Source organism: Aaosphaeria arxii (assembly GCF_010015735.1).
Source record: "Aaosphaeria arxii CBS 175.79 unplaced genomic scaffold BU24scaffold_1, whole genome shotgun sequence".
Taxonomy (NCBI): domain Eukaryota; kingdom Fungi; phylum Ascomycota; class Dothideomycetes; order Pleosporales; genus Aaosphaeria; species Aaosphaeria arxii.
Window position 1 is genome coordinate 5,638,148 of NW_022983474.1, and position 16,125 is coordinate 5,654,272.

The window sequence follows — 16,125 nt, forward strand, 5'->3', positions numbered from 1 at the left end:
TCACCGCGATGAGAGTATGAACCTTGAGTTTGTTTCTTGATATCTCACCTATAATATAGAGAGGGGTTTGGCTCTTGAGTTGTATGTTTCGGTATTTTGTTCTATTAACAGATGTAGAAAAGGATAGAAATAAGCGAAAGTAATCCTTCCAGAGTCTCTACACCATCAATCTTAAGCCGAAATGTCGATTGTAATTCTCAGTGAGATGCATTTGCCGCAAAGTGCTAGGTTAGTCCGGCGTTGGGAGGCCTGCACCGAGCATTCACAGTTTGTCAACTTGGCTAGAACAGGAGTTGGGTGACTCGATAATGTTCTTATTTGTGGAATCAAAGAAGGCGAGCGATCTTGACATCGCTCGGTAGTCAAGTCAAGTCGAATATGATCATGTTGACCGTCCGGCGCAACCCAATATTGGTTAGATAGCTTAGGTAGGCATGTAATGTGACCCGAATTCTAGCTCTAGAAGGAATCAATGGTAATCATTGTGAACCACCGCGTATCCAGCACAGAGTCCTCTTGTAGTTGAAATGACGTTCCTTCGATGTTAGAATGGATAGATGTATTTGTGGTGGCTGAAAGTTACTAAGTAAATTCCTCGCCTGAATAGACGGCCTGCAAATTGGAAGATCCAATCGTACTCCAATGGCGGTGAGTTCGTTAGGGTGTACTTCTATTGTAAGAGCATTCCAATCGCTTAGATAGTACGCAGGTGTCCTATCACTGGACTTCGTGAAGCAGTAGTTGGAAACCGTGACTCTATATCTTAGGAAGTTGAGCCTACCTGCGGTTAAGCATTCAGCAGGATCAAAGGAGTTTGTACTGTGGCCGCGAACAAGATAAATATGACCTTGAAAGTCCGAACGTGAGGACGATTATGCTTTGAATCAAAGGCAGAATAGAGCAATTAAATTTGGTCTCAGGAACTAGACCGGCATGCTCAACTTCTAGTTGGATGGATGATTCGAATCCTATTTGGATGAAAGTAGAGATTGGTGATGCATGCTGTGGTGTTGAAGTGATCCCCGATCGGGTCTTACCTAGTCGGGGCTAGCTTTGTGCACGAGCCATCTCCACCAAAAAAGTTTCGAGACACCCTACGAAAGGTTTCGTTCCTGACCTACTATCCAGCACAAATTCCTTCCTAGTCGCAACAATGGCCGCCGAAGTGCAACAAATACAGCCGCTGAAGCTTCCTAGAGCTCCTGCGACCGCGACTGCTGAAGAAAAATACTGGCAGTCCTTCAGCTCTACCATTCAACTCGACCCCTCGCAACATTCATCGCCTGTCACGCATATATCTTACCCACCACCACCGCCTTCGAATCTCACTGTTTCCGCGCAGGATCTGTTCGCGGTGACCACCGGGTCTCGAGTGCAAATCTTCTCTTCCAAGACTCGAAAGGCTGTGAAGACCATCAATCGTTTCGGTGTAGACGACATTGCACATTCGGGCAACATCAGAAGAGATGGACGGGTCATAGTAGCTGGTGGAGACAGCGGAGCGATTCAGGCATTCGACTTGAATAGTCGTGCGATCCTGAAGACATGGCGCGAACATAAGCAGCCCGTTTGGCGGACCGAGTGGAACCCTTCGGCCTTGACCGAATTGATGAGTTGCTCGGACGACAGGACGGTGCGAACCTGGGATCTTCCAAGTGACAAGAGCATCACTACTTTCAACGGCCATCAGGATTATGTGCGCACTGGTACATACATGCCTGGACAGAGCGGATTGATAGTCACCGGAAGTTACGATCAAACAGTTCGACTATGGGACGCAAGAGCAGGAGGAAACGCAGTAATGGTGTTTAAGCACGCAGCTGTAGTGGAATCTGTGCTTCCAATGCCATCCGGAACAACAGTTTTGGCGGCAGCGGACAACACTGTTAGCGTTCTGGATATCGTCGCTGCGAAGCCGGTGCACCTTCTCCGAAACCACCAAAAGACGGTCACAAGTCTATCGCTTGCTGGTAATGGCGAGCGGCTCCTTACTGGAGCTCTTGACGGCCACGTGAAGGTGTTTGAAACCACAGGATGGAACGTGGTCGCCGGCATGAAGTATCCTTCGCCCATTCTGTCGCTCAGCGTGATCAGCTCTCGCAACGAAGACAAGCATATTGCCGTTGGTATGCAATCCGGTCTCCTCTCCATTAAGACACGGTTGTCTGGCGAACAAAAGGTCAAGGCTCGCGAACGTGAGAAGGAAATGAAGGCTTTGCTCGAAGGTCGTATTGAAGAGTACGACAGGGTCAAGAAGAGGAAGCGCGGAAAGGGTTGGGAAGCGCGGATAAGAGGAAAAGACTTCAGGGGCGAAGGTGCAGATATTATAATTGACGGAAATGCAAGAGGCAAGATCAACGAGCTGGCTCCTTGGGGAAAGGCACTGCGAACGGGACAATACGCGCGAGCGCTTGACTTGGTTCTTGAGACTCCTGTAAGTTTCACAAAAGTGAATCTATTCAGAGTGGTGTCACGTACTAACAGACATGATAGGAGGGCAATGCACGTACTCAAATAACTACAGTTCTTACCGCGCTAATCCACCGCTCCGCTCTACGCACAGCGCTGCAGAACCGCGATGAAGTCACGCTCCAGCCGATCCTTCGCTACCTGATCAAGAGCATTTCCGACTACCGAATCACTCGACTCGTCACAGACGTCGCACTACAGGTCCTCGATCTCTATGCCGAGCATCTAGGACGGAGTCCGGAGGTGGACATGTTGATTGAAAACCTGATGCAGAGAGTCAAGGTCGTGGTGGAAGCGAGCCAGGTGGCATGGAGTGTGCTAGGGATGATCGATATGCTCGTCGCGGGTCGAGAGGCAAATGGGGCAGAAACCGCTATCACAGCGGCGGAATCGTAGATGTCTCTCTTGCTCGCACGGCTTCTTCATACATTGCATAGCGTTGGCGTAATTTGCGTATTGGATCTTCCTAGGTTAAAAGTGTATCTTGCAGATGGTCTGAATAGATTTGTATAGCACAATTGAGCAAGCTGGATCAAGAATGAGGGTGGTAGTGGTTGGCTTCGAATGGTGGTATATTGTGCAAACAAGCCTTTCTCGGAGCCCGCAGTTCATGTGTCTTTCGTAGACCCAATGCACTTGTATATCACAAAACGCAAATACATATGTTACAATTGTCCGTTATATCCTCGTGTCTCTTCACCACAAGCAGTACTGTCGCTGCGAGGGGATGGGTCGGTCGGGTAGAGCTACCCAGAGCTTGCGGTTGTCCCGCTTCTTTGCGATCTCCTCCGAAATACGCACGCGTGTCTTTTCTTCCTTCAATAGAACGGAAAAGCCTGTTCGGGTTAGTCACTACTCTGGATTTGATAATCTGGGTAATGATGACATACTCGTTGTTCGGTGTGTGAGAAGGTTAACCCTTCCGCGGGCACGGTACTCTGGAGTCTTCCATTGCTGGCCTTTACCTACCCATGCCTGGTCGACATAGATCTCTGTTGGGTCATTCACTTCCTTCTTCTTTCCATCCTTTAACTCAATGGTAACACTCTTCCCCTTCTTCTCCTTTATGCGAGAGCCGTCGGCCAGAGTCTTTGCGTCCTGTGCAGTCTCCGCCTTCTGTGCCGCACCAAGACCCATACCACGAGCGATGACCGCCTGATCTCTCGCGATGATAAGACCCTTGGCAACGTCCTTCGCAACTCTCTTCTTGCTGAACCGCAGCTGCACGAGCGCCTCCTCCACCGTCTTTCCTTGCACCAAATTCATAACCTTCGTCAACTTCTTGACACTCGTGGGCAAATCACGGCTCCTGAACAGCGATTGCCTCTCCGACCTCGCGAGCTTCAATTCCTTCGTCAGCCTACCCCTCTTCTGGATGCTCTTGATGACTAGTTTCCGTTCCAAAAGCTTCGTGCTCCGGGGAATGGGATCCAATTTGGGGGCGGACAGCTCCGCATCCCTCTTGCGGGCTACGAGGGCCCTACGTTCCTTCTCCTCCCGCTTGACGGCGCGTTTCTCGAAATCGGGGAGAGAGTCCTGGAAGGAAGGGATTTCGTACTCGGGTTTGAAGATTGTGGCAGAAGGGAGGTTGCCCTGCTCGGGTTGGGGTGCGCGGGCGGTGGTTTTTCCGTGGGCGGCGGCGTGCTGTTCGGCCTGGCGCTTGCGGAGGACATCGAGGAGGAGGTCATTGCGAAGGGAGTCCTTAGAGGCTGAAAGGGGGACGGTGGTAGAGAGGGGTCGTGAGGTCGTGATCCAATATGTGTTTGGGCGGGAGAGGGCGAGGGCTAAGGTGGTGGTGTAAGTATCAGATCATGATAGATAATGGATACATTGAAATTGAGCAATTGACATACCTGATTGCCCTATCCGCCGTGTGGGTATCCGAACGCTCATAATGGTTGTGTGCGTCCGCAATGGCGCGCGATGGGGGGTTCGAGATGGGGATCTGCCGTATGCCGTGAGGTTAAAGTTGAGGCATCTCGAAATTCTTCAAGAGCCGGCAAGTGATTCCGGATCCGGTTAGCTCCATGTGGCTCAGGCACGATGGGACCAGGATGTTTAGGCAGGTCAGGTGACCCCGAACTGCGGATCATCACCAACTTTACTCTCTCTCCATCAAACCACCTCCACAATCAATCAACCAACCGGCCAGCCAGCTTTCAAGCCAGCCATCCTTATTTTCGTCTCAGAAAGACTCGTTGCATCAAGAGTCGTCTGTTACTACTACCGAAAAAGAGAAGATTGGCCTCTTTCATATCACAAAACACACGCGCACCGCGCTCTGCAGAAAGTTCTCCACTACCTACAACCTACACTACACCACTCACTGCTTCTATTACGAGATATTGCGTCGCGCGTCTTCTCGTTGCGCGCTATTCTGGGGGCCCTCTCTCTCCCAACGAGTACGAGCAGCTCTCTCTTCCTCTCTGTGGGTACGTATCTTCAAAACAAAGATGTCTTTGATCTTTTCATTCCTTCTGTCAACAGCCCTTTGCATCCTTCTTTGATTTCGTCCAATCCATACCTTGCTCTGCCTCCAGCCCCAGTGCGCGTCATAGGGTCACACACACACACATACCCATATCCATAAGTACCCCCCAAGCAACTCTAGGCCAGGGTAACTACTACTGGACTCGTCTGGTCTGGTGCAGGTCGCCGTTCTCTTGTGGCACAGATACTTTAACCCCAGAACGGTTTGGTTTTAATGTCCTCCTAACTGAACTCGCTCCTAGTAAACGGGTCCTTTTCGTCTCTTGGCTCTGCTATTATTTGCATCGCTGTTCGTGTTGCTTTGCTGCTACTACTGCTCAGTGCTGGTACTGCTACCACTGGGTGTGCTACGCTACTACTCACTACTCTCAAAATCTCCCTTCTCTCGTTCTCTCTCTCCTCTCTCCAGGCTTCACGCCGTCAATACGTCTTCCTCTTCCTTCACATCCACTCGTCTCAACCCTATTCATCCCTCTCGCGCACTCCCTGCCATCGAACTCGCCCTCTCGTTCTTTACGCGATAAGCTCAAATGACGTCCGCCATCGTTGTTGCATCTGTTCGCTTCACTCTCTAGTTGTGACGGCCGCGCCTTCTCACAAAGAGCATTGCCAACCCTATCCTGTCGCACTAGGTCGTAATACCTTTAATCGCTTCACATTGTCATCATGGACATCAATTCTCTGCTCTCGCCGCAGGACTCTCCGGCTGCGGAGACTCCTCCGCCTCCATCGCTCGCCTCGCCCACGATGCAATCCCCCTCCAAGATACGGCCAGGCATGCGTCAAATGCCTTCGCGCACTCCCTCAGGCCTTCGAGAGCAGATTACATCGTCGCCGCAGCTCTACCACAACGATCGCATCCCGACACCGACTCACGCGCAACCCGCCTATCACCAGCATCAACATCAGTCCCAGCACCAGCCTCAGCCTGGGCCAGCTCTACACTCACCTTCAATAGCAGCTTACACCAATGGTCGCGCTTCCCACAGCGCAACTAGTACTCCGCCTCTTGATGCGCGACCGCAGCTGAACTCGCCGCACGTTATGACTCCACCGCCCTCACATACCCTACACAGACAAGCATCAACTCCAGGCATGGACGCTTTGGCAGATCTCGCGTCGATGCAGCACATACAGCAAACAGCTAGGCAGCAGGGTGTTGCCCAGCGACCTTCCATCAGGTATGCTATGAATGTTTCTTTTGTTTGCGTTTCCCTGCGAGGAAATCCACCCCATTTGCCATGCTCTAACAGTAATTGATATCCTCAGTCTCCAAAACATCCCGCGCAGCATATCTGGAACCTCGGCGACAGACGTTACCATGGTAGACTCGCCAAAAGTAGCTCGCAGCCTTTACACCAAATTCCTTGACGCACAGAACGTAGAGATGCTCGGTCATTTAGAGAAGGCTCTGACTGAGAACCCCTTTGACTACTACAGCCATGTGTCTTTCATCACCATCCTCCACCAGGGGCTTCAAAACACCATTAACGAGAGCAGTGGCTCGTCTGCCGATCCTTCGTCCTACGAATTGCTCCACGTCCTTCGCGAGGCATACAAGACAATGGATAGCAAGTACACTCAGGGAGAACAGCTGTGGGAATACCGGATTAACGACGAGAAAATTCTTGCACGAACCATCGAGGACCGTATGGCTGTTCTGGAGCTTTGTCAACGCGCCACGCAGGAAGAGCCGCACAGTCCGAAGTTGTGGATCATGTACGGCGATTACATTAGTCACTTACTGGTCTGCATCTGGGAGCCTAACCCACCGGAGGCATGGTCAGAAGAAGATAGACTTGTGGGGAAAGAGATATTTACTGCTGATCTATTGATGAGCACGTTGCAGAGCGGGGCTGAACATGTCAAATTAAACATCGCGGATAGCAATTTGGTCTGGGACCGGTACCTGCAACTACTGCAAGATGACCTGGAGCGTCATTTCAGTCCGGACAAGGCCAGGAGGGTATCGGCGATCTTCAATGAACGACTCAGTCAACCGCATGCGACTTGGGACAACACCCTCTCCTTATTTTCCACCTTCAACTCAAAATACAACCAGAGCAACTATGAGGCAATCATGGAGCGCGCCGTTCAGCACAATTCTCACATCAAGAAAACGTACGATCATCGCGCCGAATTCGAATTCCAGCTGCTCCAGGCCATCCAAAGCAAGGACCAAACAGCCGAACATTGGGCGATGACGCGATACCTAAAGTGGGAGAAGAAAACAATGGGTGTTTCCAGCTTTCCATTGGTGAACGCCCTGTACGAGCGCGCAACCTTGCGATTCCCTGTGGATCCATCTTTGTGGGAAGATTATGTGGAGTTTCTTATCTGGCAAAACAACCGAACTGTCTCTCTCTTGGATGTTCTGCAGCGTGCTACTCGGCATTGCCCCTGGTCTGGATCCCTGTGGTCTCATAGAATACTGACGTTAGAGGCGGAGAACAAGGATTTCAATGAGATCGAGAGCATCAAACACAGTGCCACCGAGACTGGTATGCTTGAGCATACTGATTTGGAAGAGCTTATCAAGGTGCAGATGTCTTGGTGTGGATACCTCCGCCGTAAAGCTTTCGACAGTCCGAACGCATCTGAGGATGACGCGGACATTGCAGAGGTCGGAATTCGATCCGCCCTCGAACTTGTACAAGAGATGGGCATCAAAAGATACGGAAAAGATTGGACCGGTGACCCACAATATCGCCTCGAACGCCTTCATATCAAATTCTGGACGCAGCGCGGAAGTGTCGACGAGGCCAGGCAGGTGTTCGATACGATCGCAAAACAACGTTTCGACTCGTATGAGTTTTGGTACAGGTGGTACATTTGGGAGATGGTTGTATGGTCCAACCATGCAACTCGAGGCAAAGACCATGCTGGACAGCAACTACAAACGCCTTCTTTAGCTACAGCCGTCCTGGAGCAAGGCATCAAACGTCTCAGCACCATCGATCAACCCGAGCCACTTCTCGAGATGTATTTGAATCATTGCGAGCAACACGAGTCTGTTCTGAACGTTCGACGCGCCATGGTCGAAGGCCGGCGGTCGCGGCGTACAATCTCGATCCGACGAGAGAAGGAAAGAGCTGCTGCGGAAGAGGCACAGCAGCAAAACCTTTCTGCAGATAGCAATGGAAAGAGGAAACGCGAAGAGGCGGCCGAGGCCGATGCTGTATCAATCAAGAAGAGCAAGCAAAGCGACTCTGAAGAAGCTCTCACTGTTGCACCATCGGTGGAGACGGCAGCCCAGGTCATTGGCGAGGCATCATCAGCACAGCCTACGGTCCAGAAACGCGACCGTGAACACTCTTCCATCATCGTTCGGAAGCTACCGAAGAGTGCGACGCAAGCGAGTATTCGAAAATTCTTCAGAGACGCGGGCAACGTTCGAGACATTCATATCAAAGAAGAGAGTGATAGCATAACGGCAACTGTGGAATTCGAGACACCAGAAGAAGCGGAATACTCTCTCTCTAAGGAGGCTAAAGGTTACGAGGGAACAGAAATATCCATCACACGAGGTGAGAACTCGACATTATATGTCGCAAACTATCCTTCTCAAGCCGACGAGGCGTTCATGCGAAAGCTGTTTGAGCCATTCGGCACAATTATCGATCTGAGGTTCCCCTCGCTACGCTACAATACCAACCGTCGCTTCTGTTACATACAGTTTATCAATGCTAGACAGGCACAAGCGGCTACTTCCTTACATGATAAAGAAATCGAAGGACTACCCCTAGTAGCACAAATCTCTGACCCCAACGCAAAGAAAAAACGCGACAACCCCACTCAAGAAGGTCGCGAAATTTTCGTGCGAGGTATAAATTACAAGACTAAGCAGTCGGAGATTCGAGAAGCGCTCAACAAGTTCGGAAAGGTCGAGAAATTGAACATGCCAATTGTCAAACAGGGTGCCAACAAAGGACAGAACAAGGGATCCTGCTGGGTCGTATTTGACAAAAAAGAGGCCGCAGATGCAGCCGTTGCAGAGATGCATGGCAAGCATATGTGGGACATGGATTTGCAGGTTGAAATCGCTAAGACTAAGGAAGAGCTCAAAGCTCCCCCGAAAATCCGATCTCAGCTCGTCAACGATACGGCAAGCCCCGAACCCCGTGCGGGAACCCCTGGGAAGGCAGACGAAAACTCTACCATTGCGCCTGTAGCAGAACGAACCATCGCCCTTCTCGGTATCCCTGACACCGTCAACGATGTTCGCATCAAAACACTTGTCGACCCTTATGGTGTCAAACGAGTGACTTACATGCCCAAACATCAAGGTGCGATCATCGAGTTCGAAGAGGTTGCAAGTGTCGGCAAAGCTAGCCTCGTGCTCGAAGGTCACGAGATCATTCCTGGTAAACCGATCAAGATTGGCACCCCGGCAGAGCTGAAGCAAATGAAAGCGGAGTACAAGCCCAGCACAAGCCTTGCCCAACCTAAGCCAAAGGGCGAAGCTTCCAGCAACAAGTTCATGCAGCCATCACGCGTGAGTCGACCTGTTGCCCGAGGAGGAACTTTTCGTGGCCGGGGACGACCTGGCTTGGGTCATGCATCTGCACGTCCCAGAGCTGAGGCGGCTGGCGAGGCAAAAAGCAACGAGGATTTTCGGAGCATGCTATTAGGAGGCAAGAAAGACAACACCAAAGACACCGAGATGAAGGACGGTGCATGAGAAAGTACACACCATCGCGTAGAAGCGACAATGCATAGCAAACGGAGTACGCAAAGAAACTAATGGAGGGAGGCATATGCATCTTTCCGGTCGATCCCCACGGCCCGGCGTTTTTTAGGACGACTTTTTTTCACCAATCTCAATAACTCTTTCCCTTCAGGCCGTTTTCCGGGACGGGGAAAAGTAATGGCAGGGTTCGCGGGAGAGCCGAGGCCACTTCAAAAAGGAACTAATCTCATTGATTTCTTCCTTCATTCCCCTTTCTTCTCTCAGTCTTCCAAGGCGTTTTCTGCGGCACGGGTGGGCATTGAACGGCATCTAATGAGCACTTTTTTTTCAACACTTGTCACCCATACAAAATGATGCAGATGCTATCATTTTTGTACGTTTCCTGGACCGGATAACCGAGATATAGCTCATGTTTTCACTACTTCCCTCCTGATAACCGACTACCGCTCCCTCACTTTTCTTCCCATTAGGTCAACAGGTTTGTTTCTTGTCATGAAGGTACAGTCTTCGCTGACATCGAGAAACACGCGGGCTTGCTTGGCTTTTTGGTTGGAAAGGTGGAGCAGGTGGTGGATAATTGGGCTCAAGGATTTCGGGGATTTCTGGCCCCGGCAAAAAAGATTCTGTTAATGTACGTATTGTAGTATAGTAATAGGAGCGTTTCCATGACCTCTGCATTAATCTTCACACACCTCTTCCATTTGTATCTGTGCATCTGTCCCCCCTCACGCCTTCTTCCTTGCTCTGGACGGTCTACCTACATTTAGTGGCTACACAAAAAGGTTGAGGTCTCATTGATATTTTATATCATGCCTGAAGGGTTCACCGTCCATACTGTGATTCATTGATTAGTATAATCTGTGTTTCAAGTAGAGAAATGATTATCGATGTTTTTAAACATTTCTTATTTGAACACACGCAAGTAGGTAGCTTCCAATTCCAAAGTTCTATATTCGCGCACCAACAACCGGGAGTTACAACTGACTACTTTAATCTCCAAAAGCACGCATGATTCTGAATATTAACTCAACTGTCAATGAAATCAGATATCACGTACAATCATTAATGATGGATAGGCTTGGCGATGGGCTTGACGATTCATAGACTGTCCGGATCGCGTTAGTCCTTGAATGTGGACGAACCATGATGTCAATATTGATCATCCTCGGCAAATATATTTGACTACATCATTTCTCGTCTCATAATCAACAGACGACAATTCTTACCCGACAACGACAATTCAAAACCTGTCACAGGCCATTTCATAAAGCACAATGGCTGCCTCTAGGCAATTGTTACGCTCCTCAAGAGCTTTGCTCGCCGTTTCACGTCCCGGCCTCCCGATCGCCCGATCCTTCACCATCCACACGGCACGCCGCAACGACAACAAGAACGACTTCGAGAAACTGAACAAGCGAGCCAATGACACCACAGAGACATACCGCGAGAAGCAGAAAGAGAAGCCGTTGAACCCTCATCTCACGAACACGACCTCTACGATCCACAATGCGATGCCCTCCGTTGGCAAGGATGCCGCGCCTCCAGAGCTCCTCAGTGCAGTCGACAAGAATTTCACGCCCAAGGACTCAGTCCCTGAGAACACCGAGCGCATGACTGGAGGAACGCAAGGTAGCCAGGCACAGGACGTGAGCGATCTCAACAAGGAACTCGGTGTGGGAGAGCTTGAGGGTGCGAAGTTCCGCGTGGAGCCGCTGAGGAGGACGGGAGAGGATGCAAACACTATGCGTGCGAGGTTATTATGTCCGTTCCTATGCCCTGCTCCCCCAGAGCGATTACCTTTGGGGCAGCATCTTTTGCAATTGGATACCAGGCCCGGCTAACAGATTAACAACAGATCAGAGCCGCAAGAGGGGAACACTAGAAAGTGAATTACTCATGTCTACATTCGCCGATGCGAACCTTGGGACGATGACGAAGGGACAATTGGAGCAGTACGATCTCTTTTTGGACGAGAACGATTGGGATATCTACTATTGGGCCACACAGTCGCCGGACGATGCGCCGACAAGCCATGAGACTGCAGAGGGCTCCTCGCCTTCTGCAGCTGGAGGCGCGCAGGCCACACCTGCCGCTGCCGGACAGGATTCGGATTCAAAATTGAAGGATCAATGGACGCGTGCACCAGCGAAAGGGGAATGGGCGCAAACTGTTGGGACGTTCAAGCCGGCGTATAGGCCTGTGCCTAGTCGATGGAAGGACAGCGAGATCTTGGAGATGTTGAGGAACCATGTCAAGTCGCGAAGCGCGGGCGGTGCGAATGAGAGCGACAGTGCGTCCCAGACTGGCACTGGAGGGCTTGGGATGATGCCTGACATCCGAAGTTTCGACAAATAATGATTTGGGGTGGTGTGATATTTGCATCAAATCGCTGTACATTGGCTGTAGCACTCACATTCAATTCCAATTGCGCATGCGGGATACTACTTATTCTGTCTTCGAGTGCATTTACATTGCTCACATGCGCACATCGGATTTCGCATCCTACAGCTTGTAGTACCTTACACAAGCGCAGGCAAATGAGGTTTAGCGCCCCTTGCGCGGGGAATACGAGTTCAGCCACGGAGTGGATGCCTGTCGATCTCCACACCCTCTTCATCATCATAAATCCAACCCGTCACCCACTCTCCATCCACCGTTCAATCTTCCATGATCATTATTAGAGCTCGTCTCTTCTAACATGCGACACCTTCTATCGCGTTCCAATCGCCTGAAAACGGAATCAGTCTCAGCGGCCGTCTGCTGTCTCGTCAGGCCTGGCTAGGCGAGCCACTTCCGGCTTCGAACTAGCATCGTCTAGGCAACTTGCAAGGCGACACGTCCAGCCTGAGAGGAAGAAGAAATTCAAGCACGATGTCATCTGAACCACTAGGCAGCCTCGATGAGTTCTTCGACTTCGCACGCCTGGATGATGAATGTAATGCGGTAGCGTTTGTTGGTGATGAGCAAGAGCTAGGGCACGGGCTATTACCCCAGGATACCCCGGATTTCAACGTCGATGGAATGGACTGGCAGCCCGCCGGACTTCATCAATCAGCGACCCTCGAAACATCTATTCCTATTCCCCTGGACCCGGGACCGTTCGATGGAAACGGTTGGGAGGTTCCAATATTCTCACCAAACCCGACCCCGGGGATCCCGTACCAGGCTGATAGCCATTTCGACAATGCCATAGATCACATGGACATGAATGTACAGACCGAGACTACGTCAATACCCCCAACAACGGATGTGTCTGATTCGTCATTTCCAATACAGAATGACATTTATGACACGACTGTCACCCCTGCTGCTCACGACCAACAGCAGAACGTCGCCAAACCGGACCCCCCTCGCGAAGGACTCAGTCGGCAAGCATCGACCAGCAGCCGCACGACCAGCGTGAGATTTGGGTCTGCCGCGAGTGCGCGCACACCCGCATCTGCTAAGCGGAAAGGTCCAAATACCCGAATCCCTCTGGAGGCTAGACAGCTATTGGAGGATGAGTTCGCCACTAATGCTTACCCATGTTCGTGGGAGATAGACATCATCGCGCATCAAGCTGGGCTGGAAGCCAAGAAGGTCCGGAATTGGTTCAACAATGCGAGGGCGAGGAAGAAGGGAACTGGTATTCTAACCTGTCTAAATTCAACATTAGCAGTACTAATGTTGTTCATCAGTTACCGAGGAGACGGCGGCGGATTTGCCAGATGAGAGTGTACACTCCTTGGCGACAAAGCTTTCCGTGGAGAGCCTAGAGACACTGGAGTTGGAGGTCGAAAGGGGTGTTATCTCCCCGCAGCCGCCACTGGCTGTTTATCTCGCTTCATCTTACCGAGAAGAAGCCGCTGATCTGGCTGCTATCCAGGCCGCCATCAACAGTGGTCCCCCCAGCAGTCGGGGTGACACTTTTATGGATTCATCGTCTGGGTCGAGAGTAGCTCGATCGGGCTCTGTTATCACCTCGGTTTCATCGGATGGATCTGCACCGACGACGACATACACCTTGTCATCCAAGGGAAGCAATGTCTCCTCCTTCGGGCGTGATCGCCGACGCGGTCGCCGACGAATGACATGGCGCAATTCGCCCTACAGCAGGGCGAAAGTGAACGGCGTCGATGACTCCGGAACACCTATGCAAGGCTTACCTTTCTTCTGTACCTTCTGCCCACGTGCTTTCAAAACGAAGTATGAGTGGATTCGTCACGAAGACTCTGTCCACGCCTTGCGGACAACATGGATCTGCTGTAACACTCGCGAAGATTCGTTCCAGTATTGCCCCTTCTGCGGCCAGAAGCATCCTGACGAGGTACACATGGCCTCACACAAGTACCAGCAATGCAGGAATAAGCCGGAGACTCAACGTACCTTTTACCGGAGAGACCACTTCGTCCAGCATCTGCATCATGTCCATTTTCAAAACATGAAACACCCCACAGCGCGCCTGGGCTGTCAGTCTAAGTTAACTGCAAGTGAAGGCCATGACTATGGCTGCAAGGACTTGGCGATGAAGTGGAGACGCTTTGGTGCTCCCATGAGGGCAGACGACCCTATGCTTCACTGCGGATTCTGTGGTAACAAAGCGGAGGACTGGAATGCACGATGCAATCATGTTGCTGATCACCTCATCGCCGGAGGCTTCGATCGGTCGACGTGGTGGTCAGATCGACAAGAGAATCATCTGGAAAACCTGTGCGCCTCGCAGGCCGTTGGTCCGTTTCGATGCCGATATTGTCGAAAGGTCTTCGCGAATGCTGGCGCACGAGACAACCACACGCACTGTAGAGTCTGGTCTTGTCGATTTCTTCGAACATTCGACGACATTGCTTCCGAAAACACTGCGCCTCCACTGTGTCCTCAGTTCCCATCTCCAAAAGCGCATCATTGCCACATGTGCGGCGCAGGATATCGAAGCTCCCACGTCGAGCACGCCCAACAGTACCACAAATACCGACAATGCAAGCAAAAGCTGTACACGTCGGAAAGCGAGTTCCTCCAGCACTTGCACGAGTTCCATGGCGCTTCCCATCCCGTCCTCCTGCAGTCGAACACGGTCCTCGAGCAACACTTTTCTCGCAACAAGGGCGCTTCTTTCGAACCTGTAGAGTTCAACGAGCTTCTACAGGGCTGTAGAGTTGGAGCCCCATCGGAATGCTTCGTCGATCCATGCTACTTTGATGAGCAGAGTATGTCGACTACTTCTCCCATCGATCATCAGGAACCTGTCTTCACGAACGCCGCAAGGCCTATCACTCCTCACCGCAGGAAATCTCACACCAAACCGGCCCTTGTAACCCGCAAATCCTCCTCGCAGCAAAGCTCCCTCTCCAGGCTCCGACACGCATCAATCTCATCCTCTTTAGCGCCTAAACCATCCAACAGCCGCAGCAACAGCAACGGCAACAGCAACAGTAACGGCAACAGATCCACGAGCACCACCGTCAGCAGCAACTACAAGGCCCACTATGACGCACTCCAAAAGCCCGACAGTCCCGGCCCTCGCTTCTTCCGCCTCGAACCCATCCTCCCCTTCCTCTCCTCGCGGATCTACTACATCCGCAACGCGAAGATGTCGCAACTCTTCAACGAGGGCAACGAGCTGTTGGACGAGATGCCGCGGGGCCATATCGCGAGTCTTGTCATGGCCTCGGGACTTTTAGGCATGGCGGCCGCCAGATTGTCGGTTGGCGTGAAGAGGGAAGAAGGCGTTGTCGAGTTCAGTCTCAATGAATAACATTGAGAGTGTCGTAATTACCGTTATCGTTTGCAGAAACCATCCCTCCGTAGCCGAGAGATATTAGGAGAAAATCCCCACATTACCTACGATACTGTTCCAGAGTCAAGCAACGCCATTAAAAAGAGAGAATTCCGCGGGAAGTGATTATGTATATGAAAAGTTTATTGTCGGACACGGAGGAACCTCCCCCCCTCTTCTGTTCTGATAAGAAGTCGAGTCGAGCTGGGTGGCTTGCTTCATCAGCGTGAGTAAGGGGCTTTTTTTTCTTCTCGTTTGCCCCACTTACGGGTCACAATGTACCACCAACACCGCGATTCAAATTATAATTCCATATACCAACATACCTAGCTAGACAAACATTAATTAATACTCATACATACTCCCAAATCGTAATATTGTATCACAATATAGGTTCTGCAATTTGTGACTACAGACATCAAGCAACACACCATCTCATGCGCTCAGCATGACTCGCTTCTTCGATGGTCTAGTGGTCATGATTTCCGCTTGTCAGTAGTCCAATACTTGGATTAAACAAGCGCGGGAGACCGGGGTTCGATTCCCCGTCGGAGAGTCATTCATTTTGTTCTTTTTTTGCACTTCTTTTTGTCGTGGTTGATTGAAGTTGTGGTGGTTGTTCAAAGGTATCGTGGGTGGGTGGGCACGTGACTTGTATATGGACAACGCTCGACGTTTTGGTGCGCTCTTACAGGGCAGTGGATGAGGAGGATTTTTGATTTTT

General features: G+C 51.1%; 5 protein-coding genes and 1 non-coding gene across 6 annotated transcripts; 5 read left to right on the forward strand and 1 right to left on the reverse strand.

Moving 5' to 3' along the window:
* Window positions 1-1,124: 1,124 nt before the first annotated feature.
* Window positions 1,125-3,133, forward strand: BU24DRAFT_363736 (WD40 repeat-like protein). Its single transcript, XM_033524219.1, has 2 exons — window positions 1,125-2,434; window positions 2,494-3,133. Exons 1-2 carry the CDS (start codon window positions 1,154-1,156, stop codon window positions 2,863-2,865), a joined length of 1,653 nt encoding a protein of 550 aa, XP_033390758.1. The 5' UTR covers window positions 1,125-1,153; the 3' UTR covers window positions 2,866-3,133.
* BU24DRAFT_418049 (ribosomal protein L22) lies at window positions 3,028-4,427 on the reverse strand. The gene is made up of 3 exons (XM_033526879.1): window positions 4,323-4,427; window positions 3,360-4,253; window positions 3,028-3,305 (listed from the first exon to the last, which is right to left on the reverse strand). Exons 1-3 carry the CDS (start codon window positions 4,360-4,362, stop codon window positions 3,166-3,168), a joined length of 1,074 nt encoding a protein of 357 aa, XP_033390759.1. The 5' UTR covers window positions 4,363-4,427; the 3' UTR covers window positions 3,028-3,165.
* A 915-nt stretch (window positions 4,428-5,342) lies between these two features.
* Window positions 5,343-9,733, forward strand: BU24DRAFT_44463 (uncharacterized protein). The gene is made up of 2 exons (XM_033530647.1): window positions 5,343-6,140; window positions 6,229-9,733. The coding sequence occupies exons 1-2, from the start codon at window positions 5,626-5,628 to the stop codon at window positions 9,638-9,640; spliced, it is 3,927 nt and encodes a 1,308-aa protein (XP_033390760.1). The 5' UTR covers window positions 5,343-5,625; the 3' UTR covers window positions 9,641-9,733.
* Window positions 9,734-10,923: 1,190 nt separating this feature from the next.
* BU24DRAFT_471629 (uncharacterized protein) lies at window positions 10,924-12,396 on the forward strand (the record flags this gene model as incomplete). Its single annotated transcript, XM_033532702.1, has 2 exons — window positions 10,924-11,395; window positions 11,505-12,396. The coding sequence occupies 2 exons, from the start codon at window positions 10,924-10,926 to the stop codon at window positions 12,002-12,004; spliced, it is 972 nt and encodes a 323-aa protein (XP_033390761.1). The 3' UTR covers window positions 12,005-12,396.
* A 124-nt stretch (window positions 12,397-12,520) lies between these two features.
* On the forward strand, window positions 12,521-15,380 carry BU24DRAFT_405289 (uncharacterized protein; the record flags this gene model as incomplete). Its single annotated transcript, XM_033525693.1, has 2 exons — window positions 12,521-13,274; window positions 13,327-15,380. 2 exons carry the CDS (start codon window positions 12,521-12,523, stop codon window positions 15,378-15,380), a joined length of 2,808 nt encoding a protein of 935 aa, XP_033390762.1.
* A 479-nt stretch (window positions 15,381-15,859) lies between these two features.
* BU24DRAFT_t2 lies at window positions 15,860-15,957 on the forward strand. Its single transcript has one exon. It is a non-coding gene; the product is annotated as a tRNA-Asp (tRNA).
* Window positions 15,958-16,125: the final 168 nt, after the last annotated feature.